Source organism: Gopherus flavomarginatus, chromosome 8, assembly GCF_025201925.1.
Source record: "Gopherus flavomarginatus isolate rGopFla2 chromosome 8, rGopFla2.mat.asm, whole genome shotgun sequence".
In the NCBI taxonomy this organism is placed as follows: Eukaryota; Metazoa; Chordata; order Testudines; family Testudinidae; genus Gopherus; species Gopherus flavomarginatus.
In genome coordinates this window covers 80,923,577-80,945,031 of record NC_066624.1, presented here as the reverse complement: position 1 = coordinate 80,945,031, position 21,455 = coordinate 80,923,577, and the positions used below count along the sequence as shown (strand labels likewise).

The 21,455-nt window shown below is 44.4% G+C and overlaps 1 protein-coding gene across 11 annotated transcripts in view; it reads left to right on the top strand.

Moving 5' to 3' along the window:
* The window catches only part of TRIP12 (thyroid hormone receptor interactor 12), a 183,188-nt gene extending 170,068 nt beyond the window's left edge, over positions 1 to 13,120 (top strand). For all 11 annotated transcript variants that reach the window (XM_050965781.1, XM_050965780.1, XM_050965779.1 and 8 more), the window contains 4 exons: positions 1,180 to 1,293; positions 9,296 to 9,390; positions 9,665 to 9,768; positions 10,911 to 13,120. In XM_050965781.1, the coding sequence (XP_050821738.1) occupies positions 1,180 to 1,293; positions 9,296 to 9,390; positions 9,665 to 9,768; positions 10,911 to 11,107 (510 nt within the window). In that variant the 3' untranslated portion in view covers positions 11,108 to 13,120. The remainder of the gene's footprint in view (positions 1 to 1,179; positions 1,294 to 9,295; positions 9,391 to 9,664; positions 9,769 to 10,910) is intronic.
* Positions 13,121 to 21,455: the final 8,335 nt, after the last annotated feature.

Sequence of the window (21,455 nt, the reverse complement as noted above, 5' to 3'; positions counted from 1 at the left end):
AGTTAAATAAGTACCTGAAGAAAATAAAGTTTTGTATTCCCTGGAATAGGACGACTAGTGTGTTGCCCTTGATTTAAAGGACACTTGCATCCATATAGTGATTTATCCAGACCACTGGAAGTTTCTCAGGTTCATAATGAATGGAATCCACTATCAGTTTTTTCCTCTTCTTTGTATTTACTTTCTGTGAAGTCCAATAAACTGTTAAACCTTGTAGGATATTGGGAGTAAAATTCTCCCAGGTTTCTCTTCTCATTAACAGTCACATTATAAAACCAACCTATGCATATCTAGCCTCAAAATTTATTCAGTAGAATAAAGATTTCTGATATAGAAATCTTCAGAAGGATACATTTCAACACAATTCTATTTCCTGAGGGGAAAAATAACTAACTTTAACTTTATCTTGATTTTGATCGATTATAGGTGTTGTGCTGTTCAGTGTTTTGACTATAGGAAGTATGACTTAAACAACTTTTTTTTAATATACCCTCTTTAATAAACTAAGCTTGGCTGAGCACTTTAAATGCTTAATAAATATTTACCTCAATTTTGGGGAAATATTGTACATGGTATTCTAACTTCATAGTGTATTTCAAATGATTTTTAAATAGGATTTGAATTGAAGTCGTCGGTGTCTGATTTCAGAAGCAGGGGAACATCTATTTGTTAGTGTGACAAGTACATCTTGAAGACTTACTGTTTTACAAGAAGATGTATCCAATTTCTATTAAACTAGTTAAAACAAATTCTCTGTTTTAAAATGTCTCACTATTTGCACATTTTTGAAGGATTATACAGGTCAATATTTTACTATCCAGTTGGTTCTTAAACATATCTCGTAACCAACTTTCAGTTAAATTTAGTGTGACATATCGGTCTTTGGGGGAATTTGTTTTCCCTTTCCAGGTACAACTGTGTTGCATTGGTACAACAAATGTGCAGCTGCTGAGTGGCTGGTGTTGGGCTGGTGAGAGGTGACAGAAGTGGGGCAACATTGTATAGCACCTGCTCAATCAAGCTCAGGTTCACACATCTTTATATGGACATGTGGTTATGTTCCTGATTCTTTTGCCAACTCATCATATCCCTTGTGTAACTCCACTGTTGAATATTCACATAGCTTCTCATAGCCTGTTCACTTATTGTGTGTGTGTTGTTTTTTTGTTTGTTTTACAGCTGGTTATATTCTGGGCACTAAATGAAGGTGTTTCCAGACAATTTGACTCATTTAGAGATGGATTTGAATCAGTCTTCCCTCTCAGTCATCTTCAGTACTTCTATCCTGAAGAGGTTGGTAGATGTGAATTTGTAACTCATATCAATCAGTTATATAGATCAATATTAATCTACATTCTTATCCCCATATTTAGTTATGGAGAGGTTATTGTGCAGTTCTCTCACAAATAGGGTGATATATTTATGAAACTCATGTATCAAGACAATTCAGTGAGTTTTAAACTATGTACTTACATTTGTCATGTAGAGAGCCTTCTGTATTTAATAGTAGTACTAATTAGTATTTCTGGTGGTGGGTTTTCTTTTCTGCAGTATCAAATTTAATATATTATAACTTTTTTTCCCAAAGAAACTTATAGATCCACCCTAAATGCAAACTTTTCGATTTATGTATTCCTAGTTTGTTGGAGGACACTTTCTAGGAATCAAGAAACTTCATAACTTTTTCTATATTGTGGTAGCAACTAATGGTTGTAGACATGGACCAGGACCCTGTTGTGCTAGGTGCTGTACAAACAGAACAAAGACAGTCCCTGCTTCCAAAGATCTTGTAACTAAGTATAAGAGAAGAGACAGCAGGTGGTTATAGTTGGATGTGAGAGCATAAGGAAACAATGAGACAGTACTGATCCGTATGGTAGGCAGTGGACACAGCACGCCCACTGCCTAATCATTGTGACGGTTTTTATAGGCAATGGAAGGACTTGAGGGGAGACAGTGAGGTAGCTTTGTGGCTGTTTACAGGGAGATTCTTCCAATGGCTAGGGGCAGCAGGGGGGAGAAAGCACAAAGGTGCTTGTTTAAAAATGTAACGTGGGTAATGAAGCCTGGCATCGTTGACTTACTAGAGGCAGGAGTTGACATTTTGACAGTGTACTGAGAAATGATGGGTAGGATTATGATGGGTAGGACTGGGATAGGCTGTAAAGGAGAAGTGTGTGTGGGCCGGGGGGGACAACTCAGAGTGTTCTTCAAAAAAGAACTAGATAAGTTCTTCGAGTGAGTGCTCATGTGTATTCCATGTGGGTGTACCGGTGCTGGAAGTTTTTCCCTTAGCAGTACCCATACTGGAGGAGCACCTCTATATCATGCTATAAGAGGAGCTGCGCACTTCCCCCCTCTCCCCCCCCACGCTCAGTTCCTTCTTGCCGTCAGTGAAGGTAGTCAGAACTTCGTGCTCCAGCCTTGCTGCAGCTTCTCTAGTTAGCCTTAGTCACAGTTCTGTGCCAGGAAGCAACCTGCATATTCAGTGTCTCGTTGCTTGGGGGAGAGCCACGTAAGTGAGCGCTGTAGGAGAGCATGAAGTCTAATGTCCCTCTCCTGCTTAGTCCAGGGCTCGACTGATCTGCGGATCCTAACAGAATCAGCGCTGGGCCCGGCACCGGCACTCCAAACAGACTCGACGCCCGGCACCGTGTCTTCGGTATGGAGTGAAGTCCCCTTCACTAGCCAGCACCGCTCCCGTTCCAAGAAGCAGGGGAAGACTCAGCGGCACCAAGACAAAGATAGGTGTGAGGCTGGACTTGAGCTGGGCACCCCATGATCCCTCTTGGGACCCAGGCTTCTGATTCGTGTTGATCGGAGCAGCCCAGTCCCATCCGTACGTGCCTCCTCTGCAGAGAGGATACTGTTGACTCCGGAGGCTGTACACGCCGTGTGTGACATCTTAACCCTCCTGGTACCCGGGGCGCCACCTGAGGCAGGCCCCCGGTCTCGAGGGAAGCCACCACTGGGAGCACAACAGCCCTCCCTGGTGCGGCACAGTCCCCATTCAGAGGACCACTCGCTGTCTTGCTCAACGCGGTCTTCCCACAGCCTGCGCCAGCCCTCTACCCCGCTCAGGCTGACCGGCTCGCCGCCCATGAAGGAACCTTGGAGCTCCTCCCCACCACACGACTGGGGATGCAGGCACCGGGATAAGCAGCACCAACACTCCTCCTCATGCTGCAGCTACTGGAGCCAATCCCGACACCACCAACGTAGACTCTCCAATTCGAATTCCCGCTCCGCCAGATATCGCTCTCAGAACTCCTCTCGAGATTCTCCGGCATTGAAGCTTCGTAGCTCCGGCCGCCAGGGCTGGTACAGCAGCAGCACCTTGGATGAGTACCGATGATGAGCACTCAAGTTGGACAGTGGCATGGAACACCGTGGCTAGGGCAATGGTGTCAATGGGCACTGTGGCCGCAGATGCCCCCCCAAATGAGATCCCGCTCGGTGGCCGAAGCATCTCAGGCTCCCTCAGCCTCCCCTTCTTGACAGAGGGAGAAATCAGTGGGTCCCAAGCTGACGGCACCGTTCCTAGACTCTGACCTGGGGATCGACTCGCCAGTACCACGTGACACCCTAGGCTCCATGCCAGTCTCCTCGCCGGCACCAGAGGATGCCATAGCGGCACCTCTGCCCATCCCACAGGAAGACTTCAGGGCTCACTAAGAGCTCCTCAAGCGGGTGCCGTCCAATCTTCAGCTCCAGGCTGATGAGATGAAGGTGCAGTCGGACTCTTTTTAATGTGCTGTCATCCTCGGCACCGAGCCAGGTGGCCATACCTCTCCACCAGAGAAGTAGCCAACATCTTAACTACACTGTGGCAAACCCCTGCTTCCTTGGCTCCCATCTCCAGGAAAGCAGTGAAGAAATATTTCGTGCCCCCTAGAGGCCACGAATATTTGTATTCCCCCCGGCACCTAACTCCCTGGTGGTGGAGTCAGTGAACCACTGGGAATGTCACGGTCAGCCCGCGCCCACCCCCAAGGGCAAAGATGCCAGGAGACTGGACACATTTGGCAAGAAGGCTTATTCCTCCACAAGTTTCTAACTTAGAGTGGTCAACCACGAAGTCTTTCTGAGTCAATATGACTTCTGCTTATGGGAGTCCCTACCAGAGTTTGTCCCGCTCTGGGAGGAGAGGTTCAAAAAGGAATTCAGGGCTCTGGTAGAGGAAGGAGCATCAGCAGCCCTCCAGGTGGCATCGGACGCGGCTGCCAGTTCGATGGCCTCCGCCATATCCATGCACAGGGCGTCGTGGCTTCTCCTGTCCAGACTGTCCGGAGTCCTAGTCCTTGATGCAGGACCTTCCCTTCAACGGGAAAGCATTGTTTGCGGACCAAACTGATGTCCGTCTGCATGGGATGAAAGACTCTCTGCAAACCTTGGGCCTGTAAGTCCCTCCAGCAAAGGACAAGCCTAGGCTGAAAACTTCGGTCCCTCCTTCTCAGAGCAGATACGAACCCCCGCCTAAGAGACCGAGGGAACAGAGATGCAGGTTCCAGCATCAGTCCTGTTCGTCCCCATGGCCTGGCCCCTCGAAGGGCAAAAGGCAGGGAAGGAGGTGGTTTTGGCTTTGTGGGGGGCCACCGGGTCTATTGCCAGGGATGCCCCCCAGTTCATAAAGTTTTGTGTTCTGCAACCGTTTATCTGTCTTTCGAGTGGAGTGGTCCCATAATGTCAGACTGGTGGGTCCTCAACGCTATTTCCAAGGACTACATGTTACAGTTCACCTCACCCCACCACCCCCATCTCTGTGTGAGCCTCAGGGGTCTGGAACATGCCCGCCTCCTAGACCATGAGGTGGCGTGCCTCTTCCGCCTGGGGGCGGTGGAAAGGGTACCGGTAGAATTCCAGGGCAAGGGCTTCTACTCCCGGTATTTCCTGATCCTGAAGACAAAGGGGGGCTCAGGCCCATCCTAGACCTATGGGGATCTCAACAATTTTATAGTCCGCTACAGGTTCCGTATGGTATGCCTGGCCTCTATCATCCCCTCCCTGGACCCGGGGAATTGGTTCGTGGCCCTGGACCTCGAGGACGTGTACTTCATGTCCATATTTTTGAGCGGCACAGGCGTTTCCTCTAATTCCTGGTGGGCGCGGGGACCATTACCAGTTCACAGTCCTTCCATTTGGCCTTTCCATGGCCCCCAGGGTTTTCACCAAATGTATGGCAGGGTAGCAGCCTATCTCCGGAGGAAAGGGGTACAAATTTTCCCTTACTTAGATGATTAGCTCCTCAAGGGCAACTCTCAGTCCCAGGTACAGGCCCAGGTGTGTCATCTTCTGTCCACATGCGCAGATCTCGGCCTAGTGGTGAACGAGGCCAAGTCTACGTTAGTTCCGGTTCAATGCATACAATTCATAGGGGCTCTTCTGGACTCAGAGGCCACAGCCTTTCTTCCCCGGGACAGATTAGAGACCCTCAAAGGTCTCATCACCTCAGTCACGGCATTCCCGGTGACGATGGTGAGTGCGTGCCTTCAGATCCTCGGTCACATGGCAGCATGCACAACTGTGGTTCGCCATGCCAGGCTCAGAATGAGGCCCCTCCAGCTCTGGTTAGCCCTCCCAGTATTCCCAGGTCAAGGATGGGCTGGACAAGGTTGTCTCATTATTACCCCATGTAGTGGCTGCCCTGCAATGGTGGTCCCTCCCATGCAACATGCTACAAGGGATCTCCTTCCGAGAAGTCTCCCCCATCACTGGACCTGGCGTCGGATACCTCAGACCTGGGCTGGGGAGCCCATATAGGGGACATTAAAACCCAAGGGAGATGGTTGTCCTTGGAATTATCCCTGCACATAAACGTCAGGGAACTGCGGGTGATATGCTTGGCGTGCGTAGCTTTCAGTGCGAACCTTCGCAGGAAGGTGGTCAGAGTCCTCACGGACAATGCCACTGCAGTGTATTACATCAACAGATAGGGGGCACACGCTTCTGTGCCTGGAAGCCCTGAGCCTATGGGAGTTCTGTATAGCCCACGATATCTCTCTGAGAGCCTTCCAGTTACCCGGCGTCTTCAGTGTGTGAGCTGATCACCTCAGCAGGGTTTTTCCCACCAACATGAGTGGTCTCTCCACTGGGTGGTGGTCCTGTGGCTCTTCCAAGAGTGAGGAGCTCCCAGGTCGACCTCTTTGCAACCAACCAGAATCAATGCCCCCCTTCCTGCTCCTCCCTGGAGCAGAACTGGAGGTAGCAATCTCGGACGCCTTCCTCCTTTGGTGGTCAGACCAGCTTTTCTATACCTTCCCACCACTCCCCCGATAGGCAAAGTCCTGCAGAAAGTAAAAGCAGACAGGATGCGGGTCATCCTCATAGCCCTGGATGGGCCCATCAACATTGGTACGGAACCCTCCTGCAACTCTTAACGGCACCCCCACGGAGGCTGCTGCTTCGCCTGGATCTCCTCTCCCAGGAGGAGGGATGTGTGGTTGCTCCATAGCTAGATGAGGAGGAGGGGAGGTGTTTGGAGAACGTCAAACAAGTTCTGTTAGAAAGCAGAAAGCCGTCCACATGACGGACATACCTAACCAAATGGTCCTGGTCTCTAGGTGGGTGGGGGAGTGGGGAACCTCCCCATCATCCGCATCACTCCAACTCATTCTCGATTATCTCCTGTCCCTTAGGACCCAAGGGCTAGCACCCGTCTCTGTCAGGATGCATTTGGTGGCCATATCAGCCTTCCACTCCGCAGTACAGGGCCACTCGGTCTTTCCCACCATATGACGACCTGCTTTTTAAAGGGCCTGGATCGTTCATTTCCGTGTGCCATGCTCCCTGTCCTGCAATGGGATCTAAACCTTGTGTTATCCTGCCTCGCAGGTCCTCCCTTTGAACTCTTGGTCACGTGTTCCTGGTCCCACCTGTCATGGAAGGTAGCATTCCTTGTTGCTGTCACATCAGCTCATTGTGTCTCAGAGCTTAGGGTTTTTTCCTTGGAACCCCCATATACGGTCTTCCACAAGGATAAGGTCCAGCTTCGCCCACACCTTGCTTTTCTCCCAAAGGTGGTCTCCACCTTCCATATGGGTTAGGATGTTTTCCTACTGGTACTCTGTCCTAAGTCCCATTCCTCCAACGAGGAATGCCACCTACACACGCTAGATGTGCGTAGGGCACTGGCCTTTTACTTGGACCGTACCAGGCCGTTCTGGAAATCCTCACAGCTGTGCGTTGTCGGCCAAACGTATGAGGGGGCAACCAATTTCCACCCAAAGCCTTTCCTGCTGGATCACCTCGTGCATACACCCATGTTATGACCTGGCAGGGGTTCCCCTGCCGCCTATTGTTAAGGCGGATTCTATGAGAGCTCAGGCCTCGTTGGCCGCCTGTGTAGCTTACGTCCCTATCCAGGACATATGTAGAGCTGACACGTGAACCTCTGTCCACACCTTTTTTCTTCGCATTATGCGATCGTCTCTCAAACACTGGATGACACTGGGTTTGGTAGGGTGGCACCCTGTCCCGGAAACCCTTAAACTCCTACCCACCTCCATCAGATATAGCTTGGAGTCACCTACTGTAGAATACTCATGAGCAATCACTCAAAGAAAGGACAGTTACCTGTTCCGTAACTGGCGTTCTTCGAGATGTGTTGCTCAGGTGTATTCCACATTCTGCCCTCATGCCCCTCTGGCAAGAAGGAATCGAGGATGGGGGGAGTGCGCAGCTCCCCTTATAGCACGATATAGAGGCGCCACTCCAGGGGTCACAGCAGTGCTCCCCCAGTACGGGTAATGTTAAGGGGAAAACTTGCGGCACTGGTGCACGTGGCGAGCACGCACACCTACTGTGGAATACACCTGAGCAACACATCTCAAACGCCAGTTACGGAACAGGTAACTGTCCTTTCATGGAGGATAGATCCATCAATGGCTATTTGTCAGGATGGGCAGGGATGGTGTCCTTAGCCTCTGTTTGCCAGAACCTGGGAACGGGCAACGGGATGGATCACTTGATGATGATGTTCATTCCCTCTGGGGCACCTAGCATTGGCCACTGTTGGAAGATATGCTGGTTTTCCACTTGTGAGGTTCTCCCTTCTCTTCTTGGGTCACTATATAATGCCTGCATCTGTAACTTTCAGTCCATGCATCTAAAGGAAGTGGGTTTCATATCCATGAAAGTTTATGCCCAAATAAATCTGTTAGTCTTTAAGGTTCCATTGGACTCCTTGTGGTTTTTGTTGGAAGATAGGGTACAGGGCTAGATGACCCAGTATGGTCGTTCTTATGGGGTGACAGACAAAACAGGGGAATGATCTTTGCAGCAGCATTTGGAATGGATATGTGTGGGGCAAGATTGCAATTGTCAATATCCTCTCTTCTTCTGGAGTTGTAGTGATTGCAGTGAGCCTGGATAAGCATGTTAGATGAGTGGATGAACAGGAAAAGCCATATCTTAGGTTTTCTCTTTCTACATATACTGTTACCTCTAAATTTCATGAAGAAATGGCAAAGGAGCTTGGCTGAAGTGCTGCATTTTAATTTTCCTCTTTATGCGCTGCATGGTAATGTGGGGTTCCTTTAAAGTTGAGACATGTAGCTACTTATTCTGATTTTATTTTTTTTCTATATTTCTTATTGTGATAGTGCTTTTACATAGAAGTACCACCAACTGGCCAAAATTCAATTCCATTCTCAGCTATCTACAGCATCACACTGTTTCACTCACCATTGGGAAGGGAGATTCTCCCACTGTTATGGTTTTGTCCTCTACTCTTTATACAGTGCTGTATTTTGTTCTTCTGTTGGTGGGCAACAGTATGAAGTGATACAGATTGTCTTTTGGGATGCATTTTAAGTTGTTGGCAACAGTCCCTTCCTGTTTAAAAGTCTCTGGGGAGTGCACCTGAAATGGGAGGGAATGAAGAGATCTAGAAAAGAAGTTTGGGAGACAAGCTATCTACTTCCCTGAAATTAGTTGTTGTATAAGACTGGTAAAAAAAAAAAAAAAAATGTTGCGAGACAAGTGCCCAAATATCATTTGAAATCCAGGCTTGGCTAATTGCGATAGCCTGAGACACAAGTTTGGACTGCTTCTAACTACAGGAAGAGATGCAGCCCACTAATAGCAGGAGATCTGGAGATGTCAGGATCCAATAAATGGAACTGCTATTGGGATGGGGCTATTAAAGTCAAATGAGCTCTGTAGTATTGCACAATTGAGCAGAGGGAACTTTCCTGAATGTTGTTCCAGAAAATAGATTTGTGTTGTAATCCACATGTAGGGTATTCATTCTGCATCAGCACTAGGGCAAAACTGTTCTCTCTGCTTAAATCTATAGTTGGATCAGCTCCTGTGTGGCAGTAAAACAGACACTTGGGATGCAAAGACATTAATGGAATGCTGCAGGCCAGATCATGGTTATACACATGACAGGTAATATGGGTTTGATACTTGGAGACCAAATGTTGAAAAGGTTGCATCTGATTAATCTTAAAATACACTAAATAAATTCTGTAGTTGCTGAACATGAAGTGATGCAATACATCTTACACGTTTTGGGAAGAAACAGATGTTCATAAAAATAGCATTTATAATTCATGTAGTCTGAGCATGAGAGCATGCTCATTAATGCTGTGATACAATTATTTTCTAAAAGTATATATTTTTTATTCTTTTGCTTACATCTGTTTTTGTTTTTTCTTTTTAGTCGAGCTGTGAAGTACCTGTTTGAAATTCTTAGTAGTCTTGATAGTGAGCAACAAAGATTATTTCTCCAATTTGTGACCGGTAGCCCTAGACTGCCAGTAGGAGGTGGGTATATTTAGTAGATATTGTCATCATGTCTGCACTTATATGTATAATCAGCACAACTAACGCATTTCTGAATCATTCAAAACCATTTCTTTTTATTTCACTTCTGTAGATACTTATAGATCCGTTTCTATCATTTTCAAAACTTGAAATGTCAGTTAACAGAGAAGTTTGGGGTGCTATAAGCTATTTGGAATAGTTTAAATAAAATCTTTGAAGTTTGTATTAATAAAATAATGTCTTGAATAATAACATTAATAAAAATTTTGCTTGATAAACTTTACAAGATAGACTATAGATTATGTACAATATTATGATTATCGAGACTGTAGATTATGTACATTATTTCATAGCTGATATCAGTGTTAGCAGGTATTGTGCTACATGACAAAGCAGTTCAGTGTTCATGGTTAGTTGTTGACCATGAGACAACTTGTAATAAGTTACCGTGGGCCAAATAATAAAATGGCAGTGTTTTTCCTTACAGGAAGCACAATCACTAAGACTTCCTTTCAAAACATGCGACTGTATATATTAAGAAAAACAGATTCTGAATCCTAAAATGCAAAAGGGTATAAAAAGAAGATGCTATTTTTTGAAGGAACAGGAATAAAGGGGAAAAAATGAGAATATGTGATGTCCTTGTTCGGAATCTGCCTCCTGTTATTCAATATGTTCATGTTTACGAAGGCGTATACTTTAAAAAATCAAATTAATTGTAGACAAAATACATTTTGCCAGCTTCCTTAACTGACTGGCTGCTTCATATATAAAATGAAATCTTAATGAATATGCTTCAGCCCTTCTTACATTCTTTAGTTTTCATGTATAGATTGCAGCAATGGGCCAGTGCTGAAGATCCAAAAAGTGAAATGGACCTGTCTAGTTTGATTCTTCACACTAACTAAAAAGCAAAAATTAGTTGGCATAAATTTGAAAGTATCTAGCTTTTTACTTTCCATTTAAGGTTGTGGTAATGTGGAAAATATTCTTAAGCCAAGGTTGAAGTGTCATAATTTAGAGTGTGAATTGTGTTGAATTACTGTCAGTTTAATTGTAGGTTAAACAGTTTTTTTTCTTAAGAAAAGCAATTTTCCTATTATGTTCAGAGAAATACAGTGGATCTTTTCTCCTCCTTTTAGGCTTTCGAAGTTTGAATCCTCCACTGACAATTGTACGCAAGACATTTGAGTCTACAGAAAATCCAGATGACTTCTTGCCCTCCGTAATGACTTGTGTGAATTATCTCAAGTTGCCGGACTATTCAAGTATTGAGATAATGCGAGAAAAACTCTTGATAGCTGCAAGAGAAGGGCAGCAGTCATTCCATCTTTCCTGATCACAATGAAAAATGCAATGTCTGCCTGTTACAGCAAAGAGAAAATCATGATTCTTTTCTAAATGTATCACCTGAGTCAAGGAAACGTGTTACGCCTTCTTGTTGTAGAAAAACGGCTTGCAGATTATAAACAAAGACACTTGGTTGATATTCATTAAAGGCCCAATGGACTTAAAGTGATCAGGCCCTAAAAAGTTGTTGTGACAAGGTTTCTTTAGCAAGTTCTTGTTTAAATTATCATTTCTTTGAGTGAAGTTTTTAACTTTGCTTTGCTGTGTGAAATTTAAAAAAGGGATGTTTTTCCAGGCTGGAACAATAAATGTCGCTGTGCAGTTTAATATCGGGCTGTGTGTATCCATCTAGCTAAGTCTGCAGTTTTTTCCTCCAAAGACAAGTTTTGTACATAAGTACAGAAATTAAAATACACATGTATTTGACAAATCTAGTTTAGTAGACTAGTTCTGTGTACCTTCACATGCCTCTGATTTTTCCCTTCCTCTTGTATTGTCTGATGTGCAATTCACTTGGTTCTTTTTTGTGTGCAACACTCAATTGTTACATTTTGGTTAGCATGGGCATTTATTGCTCCATGTTTTCTCTCAAATTAAGATATAATTTAAATTTTACTGAATTAAAAATATATATTGTCAATATAATTCAGCCTTTGTAATTAGGTAGAGCTTAGTTTTAAGGTAGTAGTAGGATATATTGGCTACAGTCTTTACCAGATGACACTCTAGGACTGTTTACACAGTGATTCAGGCAACAAAAGCCTCTTACCCAGAGGCTGGGAAGAATTCCTTTCTTCTGTGTAGTTGAAAAATCAACAGACTGGGCTGGCCATTATTTATTATTATAAGGCCAGAACATTTCAAATTGATGTATAGTTTTTTAAAAGACAAATTAGCAGTTTTATTCCCTGTTCAAGTAAACAAACATTTCTTATTCTTGACTTCAGTTCATGTTTACTTTTCTAGCCTCGCTCTTTGCCCCCTAGTGCTAGCTTGGAACAAACAGTTCAGCCTTTGTCTTTTGACACAGATAAAGCACCTGTTACCAATGCTCTGTCCAACTGTTTTATGTGCTGATTTCTCAAATCTGCAATAATTTACTTCATCAGGTTAATGTTTTTACCTGAATATAAATAAAAAAAGTTTGCTTCACCTTTTTGCTCATAGTTTTGTACTGTATGCATAAGTTCAATTGTGTAAATTATTTCAACACAAGTAAATCATCTTAAATCTCCTTGGCTATCTGCCCACATGTTGTGGATGATTTACTATTAAAAGAAGAGTTTGTAAGATCTGCTATTTAACTTAGATAATGGTGGATAAAGAGGAAGGAAACAATTTCCTTTCTACGGGTTCAAAAACAAATGGACTATTCCAAACATTCCTGAGATGCACATGCTATAGTTCATCTCTATGAAAATCTGATAAATAGCTAATTACTTTATTCAACTTTGAGAAATCAAAATTAATTTCAGTGCATAGCAATTGTTGAAAACTCTGGTTAATCAGTTAAAATTTCCCCTAAACGAATAATTTTTTTTATTTAGCTGAAAAACTTGTACTTTGAAAAAATGTATTTCAATACATGTAACTGACATTCTTTACAGCTAAAATTCACAGAATTACATGTGGTTGCTCAAACCAGGTACCACAGAACTGTAATGCAAACTTGTCATGAGCAGTCGAATGTGAAATCATTGCACAAAGAATCTGATAACTGAGCAGTTTAACTATCATATTAAAACTGAATGAAGGCGCTTCACACTGTACATATAATATTGGTAGTGCAGAATGTGGCAAAGATTTCGTAAGTTAAAGGCAGTGTTTAAAATATGGACTGGTGTTTAAAATTGTTCTGAAAACTTGATCAAACTGAGCACAAAGATGCGTGTTTATAGTGTGTGGATAGCAACTTGTTCATTTTTTAAGGTTCTATATTTTAAAAAAAACTGATTTGTGTAAAAAGCTAATATTTTGTATTAAAATATCATCTGTATTGATATTTTTTTACCCACGTTGTCTCCCTACAGAATCTGGCTTTCATTGACTTGAGGAGTTTTCAAATTTGAAAGAGCCATTGTCTGATAGCTGAAAGTCTATTACAGTCTGGTCCTGTGCAATCTAGTGACTGTTCAATGGCCTATGTGAAAACAAGCTGTTGGTGGTCTCAGTCCATTTGCTTGTGGATGAATGTTCACTTCACAAAATTAATACCAGAGTTTAGCATTGACTGATATTTTGTGTCAGTTTCAGTGGATAGACCACAGATTGATTGGGCTTCAAAACTGAACTGACGGTAGCCCTGTAAATTTGTTCCAGGGCAGTATTGAGGCACATTGGCGAGGCAGTGTGGGGAAGTCTTCATGGCCTGTGACTGCTGTACCTCTTTTGTGGATAAACTGAAGACTGTAGTTTCCACGATGAGTAGCACCTTTCACAAGCACTAAATGTTAAACATACATCTAAGATTTCTTCAGAAAATTATGGGGTGATAGATTATGCACTGGGGTTAAGTCTTTTCAGAAAGAGTGGGTTCAAAGAAGGGGTCATTCACATTCACATTCAGAATTTAATTTGGCGGACACATCCTAATCCCTAATGGATATTTGTCAACGGCATACAATTCAATACAATAGGCAGTCTGCTCAGCAGTAAAGCTGCTAGCAGTGTGGTTATAGTTCAGGAGTAACGTTCTTTGCAATCTGAGAAATTTAGACCTTATCTACCTGGTTAAATTGTACTGGTTTTATACATGTATAGCCCCCCACCCCACATACATACTGTGTGAATATTTTTATTCTAGTTTATGCCCCTTTCCACACAAGAAACTAAACTGCAAAAAGGCAGACTTATTCTGGTATAAGTTTCTATAGAGGATTTTACACCTGTGACTAATCTGTTTGTTTTTTAAATTAACACCTTACGTTACACCAGGTAGACAAGGCCTTAGAAATCCTGTCGACTCTAGACCTAGTGCTTGTCAAAGGCATTAATCTTATCGCATCCTGGTCTCTAAAATCACTCAATTTATACGCAATTTTTTTATAATTAAACTTGCATTATAACTTTTAAAACTTCCCCATAAAGCATGTACAGATAACATAACATAAAAAGAGTAAACCTATAAAAAGTAATGCATAATGGCAAATTTTAACTCATTACATTTAAAGATTTTCTTCATATGCAGATTGCTCTCTTAAATTTAACTTCTTATCCCTTCAGGTGTTCAGTGCTTGCTAAAAAAATAAAACTCCGGGCTGGTCTACACTGGGAAATTTACATCAGCATAGCTATGTGGAAAATCCACCTTCTTGACAGATGTAGCTATGCCACCTAATCCCCAGTATAGACAGTGTTTCTGTTAACCTAGCTACTGCCTCTTCAGGGAAGTGTACTAAGTACAGTGGTGGGAGAACTCCTCCTGTCACTGTACTATGTCTCTACACTGAAGAGCTACAGCAATGCAGCTGCAGTGTTTTAAGTGTAGACGTACCCTAAGAATACATGCCTAACGTGAGTGGTCACCTTGGTTTTTTTGTTACCTCATTCTTCAGCATTATCTTGTATGTCATCCACTCAGACTGTGAGCTCCTAGGAGCATGGTCCTTGTTCATATGCTTGCATATGAAATGCACATCTCCGTCATTAGCTCTCCCCTAGTCAAGACATTTAAGCTATTCCTCTCTCCCTGCAGATACTGGAGACAGTTTAGACTTGTCCAGAGCTTCAGGCTTTAGTCACACACTGTTCACCCTCAATCATATTGTCTTCAACTATGTAAACAGACTGTCAGATCAGTCTTCCTGCCTTTCTTGTTTCCATCCCAGCTTTCAAAGCCAAACTTGGGGGCAGCACTGAGCAGTCATTTCTCCCTTTTCCTGCATTTAGGGGACAACTCTTTGAGGGATTAGTCACTTCTCTCAATTTTTCTCCTACCCTGAAGAGGGTGGAGATTGCCAGATAGAAAAGGTAGGCCACAGGGAGCTCCATCTGTGACAAGACCCCCTGAAGAGCCATTGAAAGGGTTTGCACTGCAATAATTTTTCTGGCCCATAGAAGTTTGGGCCCAGATTTTTTGTATATAGGCATTTCTGTGCTCAGAGTTGCAACTACTGTCATTAGAAGGAGTTGATTTAGGAGCCTTAATCTCCTTTTCTAAAATGATTTAAGTATTAGAGCCAAATCCCATTGACAGTCATACCTACGTATATCCTCGCGTACCTTAAAAACTCTGGGCTTTGGTCATAGTAGTACCTGGTAGCCACACACACTGTCCCCACATACTAAGATTCCTCCAGAGGCACCTTTGGAAGGGTAGGTCAGTCCTTACCAGCAAACTCTGATCATTTCTGATGAATCATCTTTGGGTGAGAAGTCTAAAAATGCTTCTAAAATTTGCCTTAGTTTAGCCCGTATGTGCAGGGGAAAGATCCTAAGTCTCTTAGTGTTAATTGAGGCAATTGGCAAGGAATTGGGCATATTAGGGGATATCCCTTCTTACCAGTTAAAAAAACCTCGCAATACATGGGAATATTCTCTTCCTCACTACTCATGACACGCTTCCACTCCAGTTATAAAGTGGGGATGAGCTAGACAAGGACCTCTTTACCTCTACTCCACCATGCTGTATGATCCAGGAGGTAACTCCTTCTAAAGTTGCTAGTTTTATGTATGGTCACCCTCCTCCCACATGGAAACTTAAGCCAAAAGGGCTAAAAATAAATGAAAGCAAGCCCACATAAGCTATTCATCCTCATCTCCTTTCATGAGCAACTTCTCCCTTTGAGACCAATTTCTCTGCTTTGAATTACAAACCCGAACTTCAGAAGCAGCAGGTTTTCCCCACAGATAATTGAAATCATGTTGAGAAAGATGGTATCCTTCAGCTAGTGCCAGCTAGAGAGGGAGAATTCTTCTCCTTTATCCCATCAACAGTATAGATTGTCCTGCAACCATCTGCCATCTTTGTCTGAGCTAGCACTAAGGTCTACCTGCTTTTACCATCTTTGATGCAATCAACCCATTGCTTCCTCAGTGTTTTTCCTAACACCCTCTCCTGCCATGCTATCTTCCCCTTCAGTCATCCTTTGTATGTGTCCAAACATCATGGACTTTGACTTCCACCCTAATACTTCCATTTTGAAATCTGTCTCTTTGTGTAACTCCTCTTATGGGGTGAAAATATGTCTTCTCCAACACCTGTAGGGCTTGAACCTACTGTTGCCCAGACTTTTGCATCATACAGCATTGCAGAGTATGCCATTGTTCTGCACAGTTCTGAACTTTTGATCTCCAGGGGCATATGCTTGTTGTACATAACCCTGAAGAGTATATTATTCCACACTCCTCCGGCACTTTCCAGTCTGGAAAGTCTCTCATATTCAGGCTCAGTCTTCTGTGAATTAGCTGCCAAATTACTAGTACTGGTCATCTGGTTCATTCCATTAATCTCTGTCCAATTTCCCTGTGGCAACTCTCCAACTAGTAAATTTAACCAGGTAGATAAGGCCTCAAGTTGTTTGAGTGGCTCTGCACATTACCACTTACGGGTTCTATGGCATTTTGCAGTACCTTGCAGTAGAACCCTCTTCTCGCAATGTCAACTAACGCACTCTTGCACCCCCTCCCTCTCCTCAGCATCCTGACACGCTGAGGGTGAGGCTGTAAAAGAGGCAGAGCGCCCTCCCCACTTCAGTTCCTCCCAGCCATATGCCAAGATGGATGTGAATACCTCCAGTTCTTTTGAAGCGGAGAGTAGTTTTCTATGAATTTTAATTAGTGTTAGCTTACAGTATGTCAGTAATTAGTGAGGGTTTTCCCCAGTCTCAGGGAACGGTGAAATAAAAAAAAGCTGAAAAAGCCAGGCATTTGCAAAGTTTGTTTCCTGCTGGCCCTCTTCCCAATATCAGATGACCACGTGGTGCCTGAAGGGAGAAGGCCACTCACCCTCTGGCTGTCTGATCTGCTTGACTTTCACCTCCAGAGCCCACAACACAAGAAGATTCATTTACAACTCCTCTAGCTTAAGGAAGTCCTCCAAGCTAGGCTGTCTAGATCTCTTTAGACTTTGGTTCCAAGCTAATGAGCCAGCCTTAGCCCCACTGGCTTCCATCTGTTCTGGTCAGCAGGGTTCCGAGAAGTCACAGCCTCTATCAAGGATGGACTCTGTTCCTGCAGCTCCCCCAGTCAAGCCCCTGAGGAAACACATGCCCTAAGCAAGGGCTGTGTGGTTGGATCCCACTGCCCTTGTTCTGGAAAAGTAAAAAATGAGTTCAGCTACCCTTGCTCATGCCATACCTCATGCCTCACCGTGATCTCACTCTGATGCAGGGCCAGCGTCATTTCCAACTGCCTCTTCCAGATCCTGGAAAATGGATGTAAATGATGCCTCTGAATGAAGACCATCAGTGCCTTCAGTTCCAGATGCTGCAGCACTGAGGAAAAAGAAGCAGAGAGCAAGATGGCCAATGTTAGCAGTGCCTGTTCCTGTGCATCCTATCTGTCTGATTCTGGTAAGGCCACCGCTGTTCTGAAGCAGAGAGCTACTCCAACTCCAACTTCAGTAATGGAGATGAGCCCATGTGTATCTTCAGATCTTCTGTTGTTTCCTGAGCAGCTTCCTTTTCCAGAGAGTTCTGTCACTGTGATGGCCTAGGTCCAACCTTCAGCTCTAGTGCATGCCCTGGATCTGGGTGTGAAGTATGTGGTGCACAAAAGGAGGCAAGTGCCCTTGGTTCCATGGTTGTCATCCTTTTCATCTCCCATTACGAAGAAGAAACCAGATCCCATTGCTGGTCCTCTCCTGGAATACCTTCTGATCTCTCTTCCAAGGACTCCATCAGGGTCTCCACAAAGAACTGGATCCCCATCCTCCCTCTGGAATCCCTGTTACATTCATTTTCGGCTCTGGACCTGCTCCCTCTTCAGAAGGATAGGGGAAAGATAGAGACCTTTCGCAAGGTTGGACCAGTCTTTGGTCCTCCCCCTATTGGCATGTGCCCAACCCCCAGTGGTTAGGGATACTAGCAGGCTTGGGGACTTAATTGGGTACCATTTCTGGATGTCTTCAGTTTCCTACTTGTGGATGGTGTTTCATCTGCAAAGAATCCAAAAGTCCAAAAATCCTTGGACCTGCTTTTCCTGGATCTCTTGATGCTATAGCTAGTGCTACCTGTGCAGTTCCATGGTCTGGTGGATCATGTACTGCCTTCTTTGAATCTCCTTGTGGTGCCAGTGGAGGAAACGTCCTACCTGATACTCAATATCCTTGGTGTCAGAGCCATCCCTTGGGTAGGGTGAATCGGGGCCGCAGGGCTCCATGCTTCAATAAAATTGGGACTGTCCCGATATTTAGCCCTTTGTCCCATGTCCCAAGCAATGTATGACCAGGACACCATTTGTCCTGATATGCAGGTGAGGTAGAGGAGCGGAGTGAGGAGGCGAATAGGGAGGCAAGCAGCAGGCGGGCAGATGGCAAGGAGACTAAGGGGGAGGCTGATTTGTCCTGGGCCCCGCACCCCCTTAGGGACATCCTACTTGGTGTTACTGCAAACCATAAGAGATCACTCCTCTTCTTGGATGGTTTGTTTCAGCCAGCCAAATCTATGGTCCAATCTTCCCTCTTGTCAACCTCAATCTCTAAAAAGGTGGACTAACTGTACCAGATGCCCTCTGAAGGTTTCTTGTATTTCCATAACCACCTTGTGCCTAGCTCACTAGTGGTGGCTGCTGTCAGCAACAGGGTGAGGTCTGAAGAACCACACTGCACCCTAGGTGATTGAGGGGTGGGGAGGACTGACATAGTGGGGAGAAAGGTGTTCTCCTCGTACCTTGATATCGGGGTGTGAATTATCTGGCAGTCACAGCCCATTACCAACTTGATCTATGTGAGATGTCACCCTTTCTCCAGGGCCTTCCTGATAGAAGGTTGGCAAACACCATCTTACTGGATGGCCAGAATGTAGCCATGCATTCCCTCAGGGCCTCCTTTCTTGCCTCAGATTCTGCTGCCAGAGCACTGACATCAGCCGTGATCATCAGGAGGCATGCATGGCTTTGGTCGTCTTCTCTAGCTATGGATGCTATAAGGGAGATGGAAGATCACCCATTTGAAGTGGGGAGGTCTGTACAGGGAAAAGACTGACAATAGAAAAACTGAGGGACACAAGATAGACTGCTCGTTCCCATCCACATAAAGGAGGCCTCCACCCCCTTTCCAATATCAGAGGCATCACTATCCCAGCCTTCAGCTTCTTACTTTTTGCCCAGTCAGAGACTCAACAATACCTACAGAACGATACCTTTCAAATGAGGTTCCATACCTCAACAGTGCATTTCCTCATCAGTGTCTTCAGCCTCAGTTTTGACAAGATGCCAGAGAGTCTAGAACCAGCCAACTAGCATTCTTCTACTCCCTCCTTTGAAGACAGGATAGCCCCTTTCATCAACAAGTGGAGGCAAACTACATCAGACCAAGGGTTGGGTGGTGTCCACTTAAGTTTGTGGACACAGGTTTTGTCAGGAAATAATGCTGCATATCAGCATACTAGAAGTAAGCTGTTCATCTGGCGCCTAGAGCATTCCTTCCTCATCTGCAAGGGAAGGCTTTGTAGGCAGTAATGCACAACACATTTGTAATGCATTATAACAAGGTAGTCATTAAATCTGATCTTTTTGATTTTCATCATGTGTGATTTTCATATTAATCAGTCTATTTACCATTTCCCCTCTAAAGCAACATTCCTAATAAAGGAGAGTGTCCTCCATACACAGGCTGCTGGAAAGACTCTCTCCTATTATTTGGACAGTACTAAGTTTCCACAAAAGTCTAGACTTTATTTCTTATGTTAAGTATACTAGGGGACATACAGTTTCTCAGTCTGTTCCCCAGTGGAGTAAGCAATATATTGCTGAGTATTACATGCTAGCAGAAGTTTCTAAATCTGCTTCAATTAGACTATATTCCACTAGAGCTGAGGCTAATTCCTGGCTCCAGCCAGTTGCTGAGATCTGCAAAGCTGAAGCCTGGACTTTGGTACACACTTTCACCAAACACTGCACCCTGGATTTTGCTGCTAAAGGTGGCAGTAGATTTGACAAGATTTTGCTTGAGTATTCAACTAGGACTCTGTTCCCAGCTGCAGGTTAGTCTCAGCAGTGTTTATCAATCTTTCCCATAACTGGGAATATGCAGAGCCACTTGAAGAAGAAATGAAGGTTATTTACTTGCAACCAGAGTTGAGATGGCCCTGCATATTCACACTTCCCACTCTGTCCCTTCTGTCAGGGTCCTTGTAATTGTCTGGCTTTCAGGTGGAAGGAACTGAGGTAGGGATAGTGCTCCACCTCCTTTATAGCCTCATGTTCAGTATGTCAGGATGCTCAGGGGTCGGGCCTGGCTTGATGAGCACTCTAGTTTACGCTGCTTGATATGGCTTGTTGTAAAAGCCTTTTCTAAGTGGCACAGTACCCACAAGTGTGAATATAGAGAGTCCTCTTGAAGAACTCTGATTACAGGTAAGTAACCTTCATTTTCTCAGATTCAGGCTCTGGAGCAGGATTTGAAAAAATATAGCCAAGTTTTCCCCTCCCTACCTCCTGTTAAATTTGAGTCCAGGTGCAGAAAGCTTCTGTCACTCATCCAGATCAAACTGGAGCAGATGCGCAAGGACAAGCCTAAGGGCAAATACCTGCCTTCAAAATATGTGCCTTAGACAACAACCATGCTGCACCCATCCTTTGAGGATGCGATCAGGGAGGAATGGAAAACCCCTGACAAGAGTTAAGCATCTAAGCCAGCATGCACTTAAATACTGTAAGCTGTAAGAGTCAAAAATGCCAGAGTCAGAAATGCTAGAGGACAATGCAATGGTGGCATCTCAAGCAAAATACGTAATTCTATTTGAAGGGATTTCTTTCCCCACAATCCACTGATAGAAAGCCACACTCAGAAGACGTTTTGAAGCTTCCTCAAACCCTTCTCCTTTACAATGTTGCTAGCCACTACATGCTTCACAAGAGCCATCCTGTCCTGGCTGGATGACCTTAAGGCTGTGGAAGATGAGGACCAACCTGACTTCAGGGCTACTCTTAAGAAAATATCCCTAGCAATAGCCTTTTGAGACAGATGCCTCAATGGATGCAATTAGATTCCCAGCCAGGGCCATGGTACCTAGCTCAGCAGCCAGGGACAACATCTGGCAGACACTTATGCCACAGAAATCCTGTGCTCATTCTATTACACCAGCTTTCCTGTCTGGGGGGAAATGGCTAAGATTGTGGCAGACAGTAACTGTGGCAGACGAAGGCAGTCTCCCTCCTGTGCACAAAACATGCCC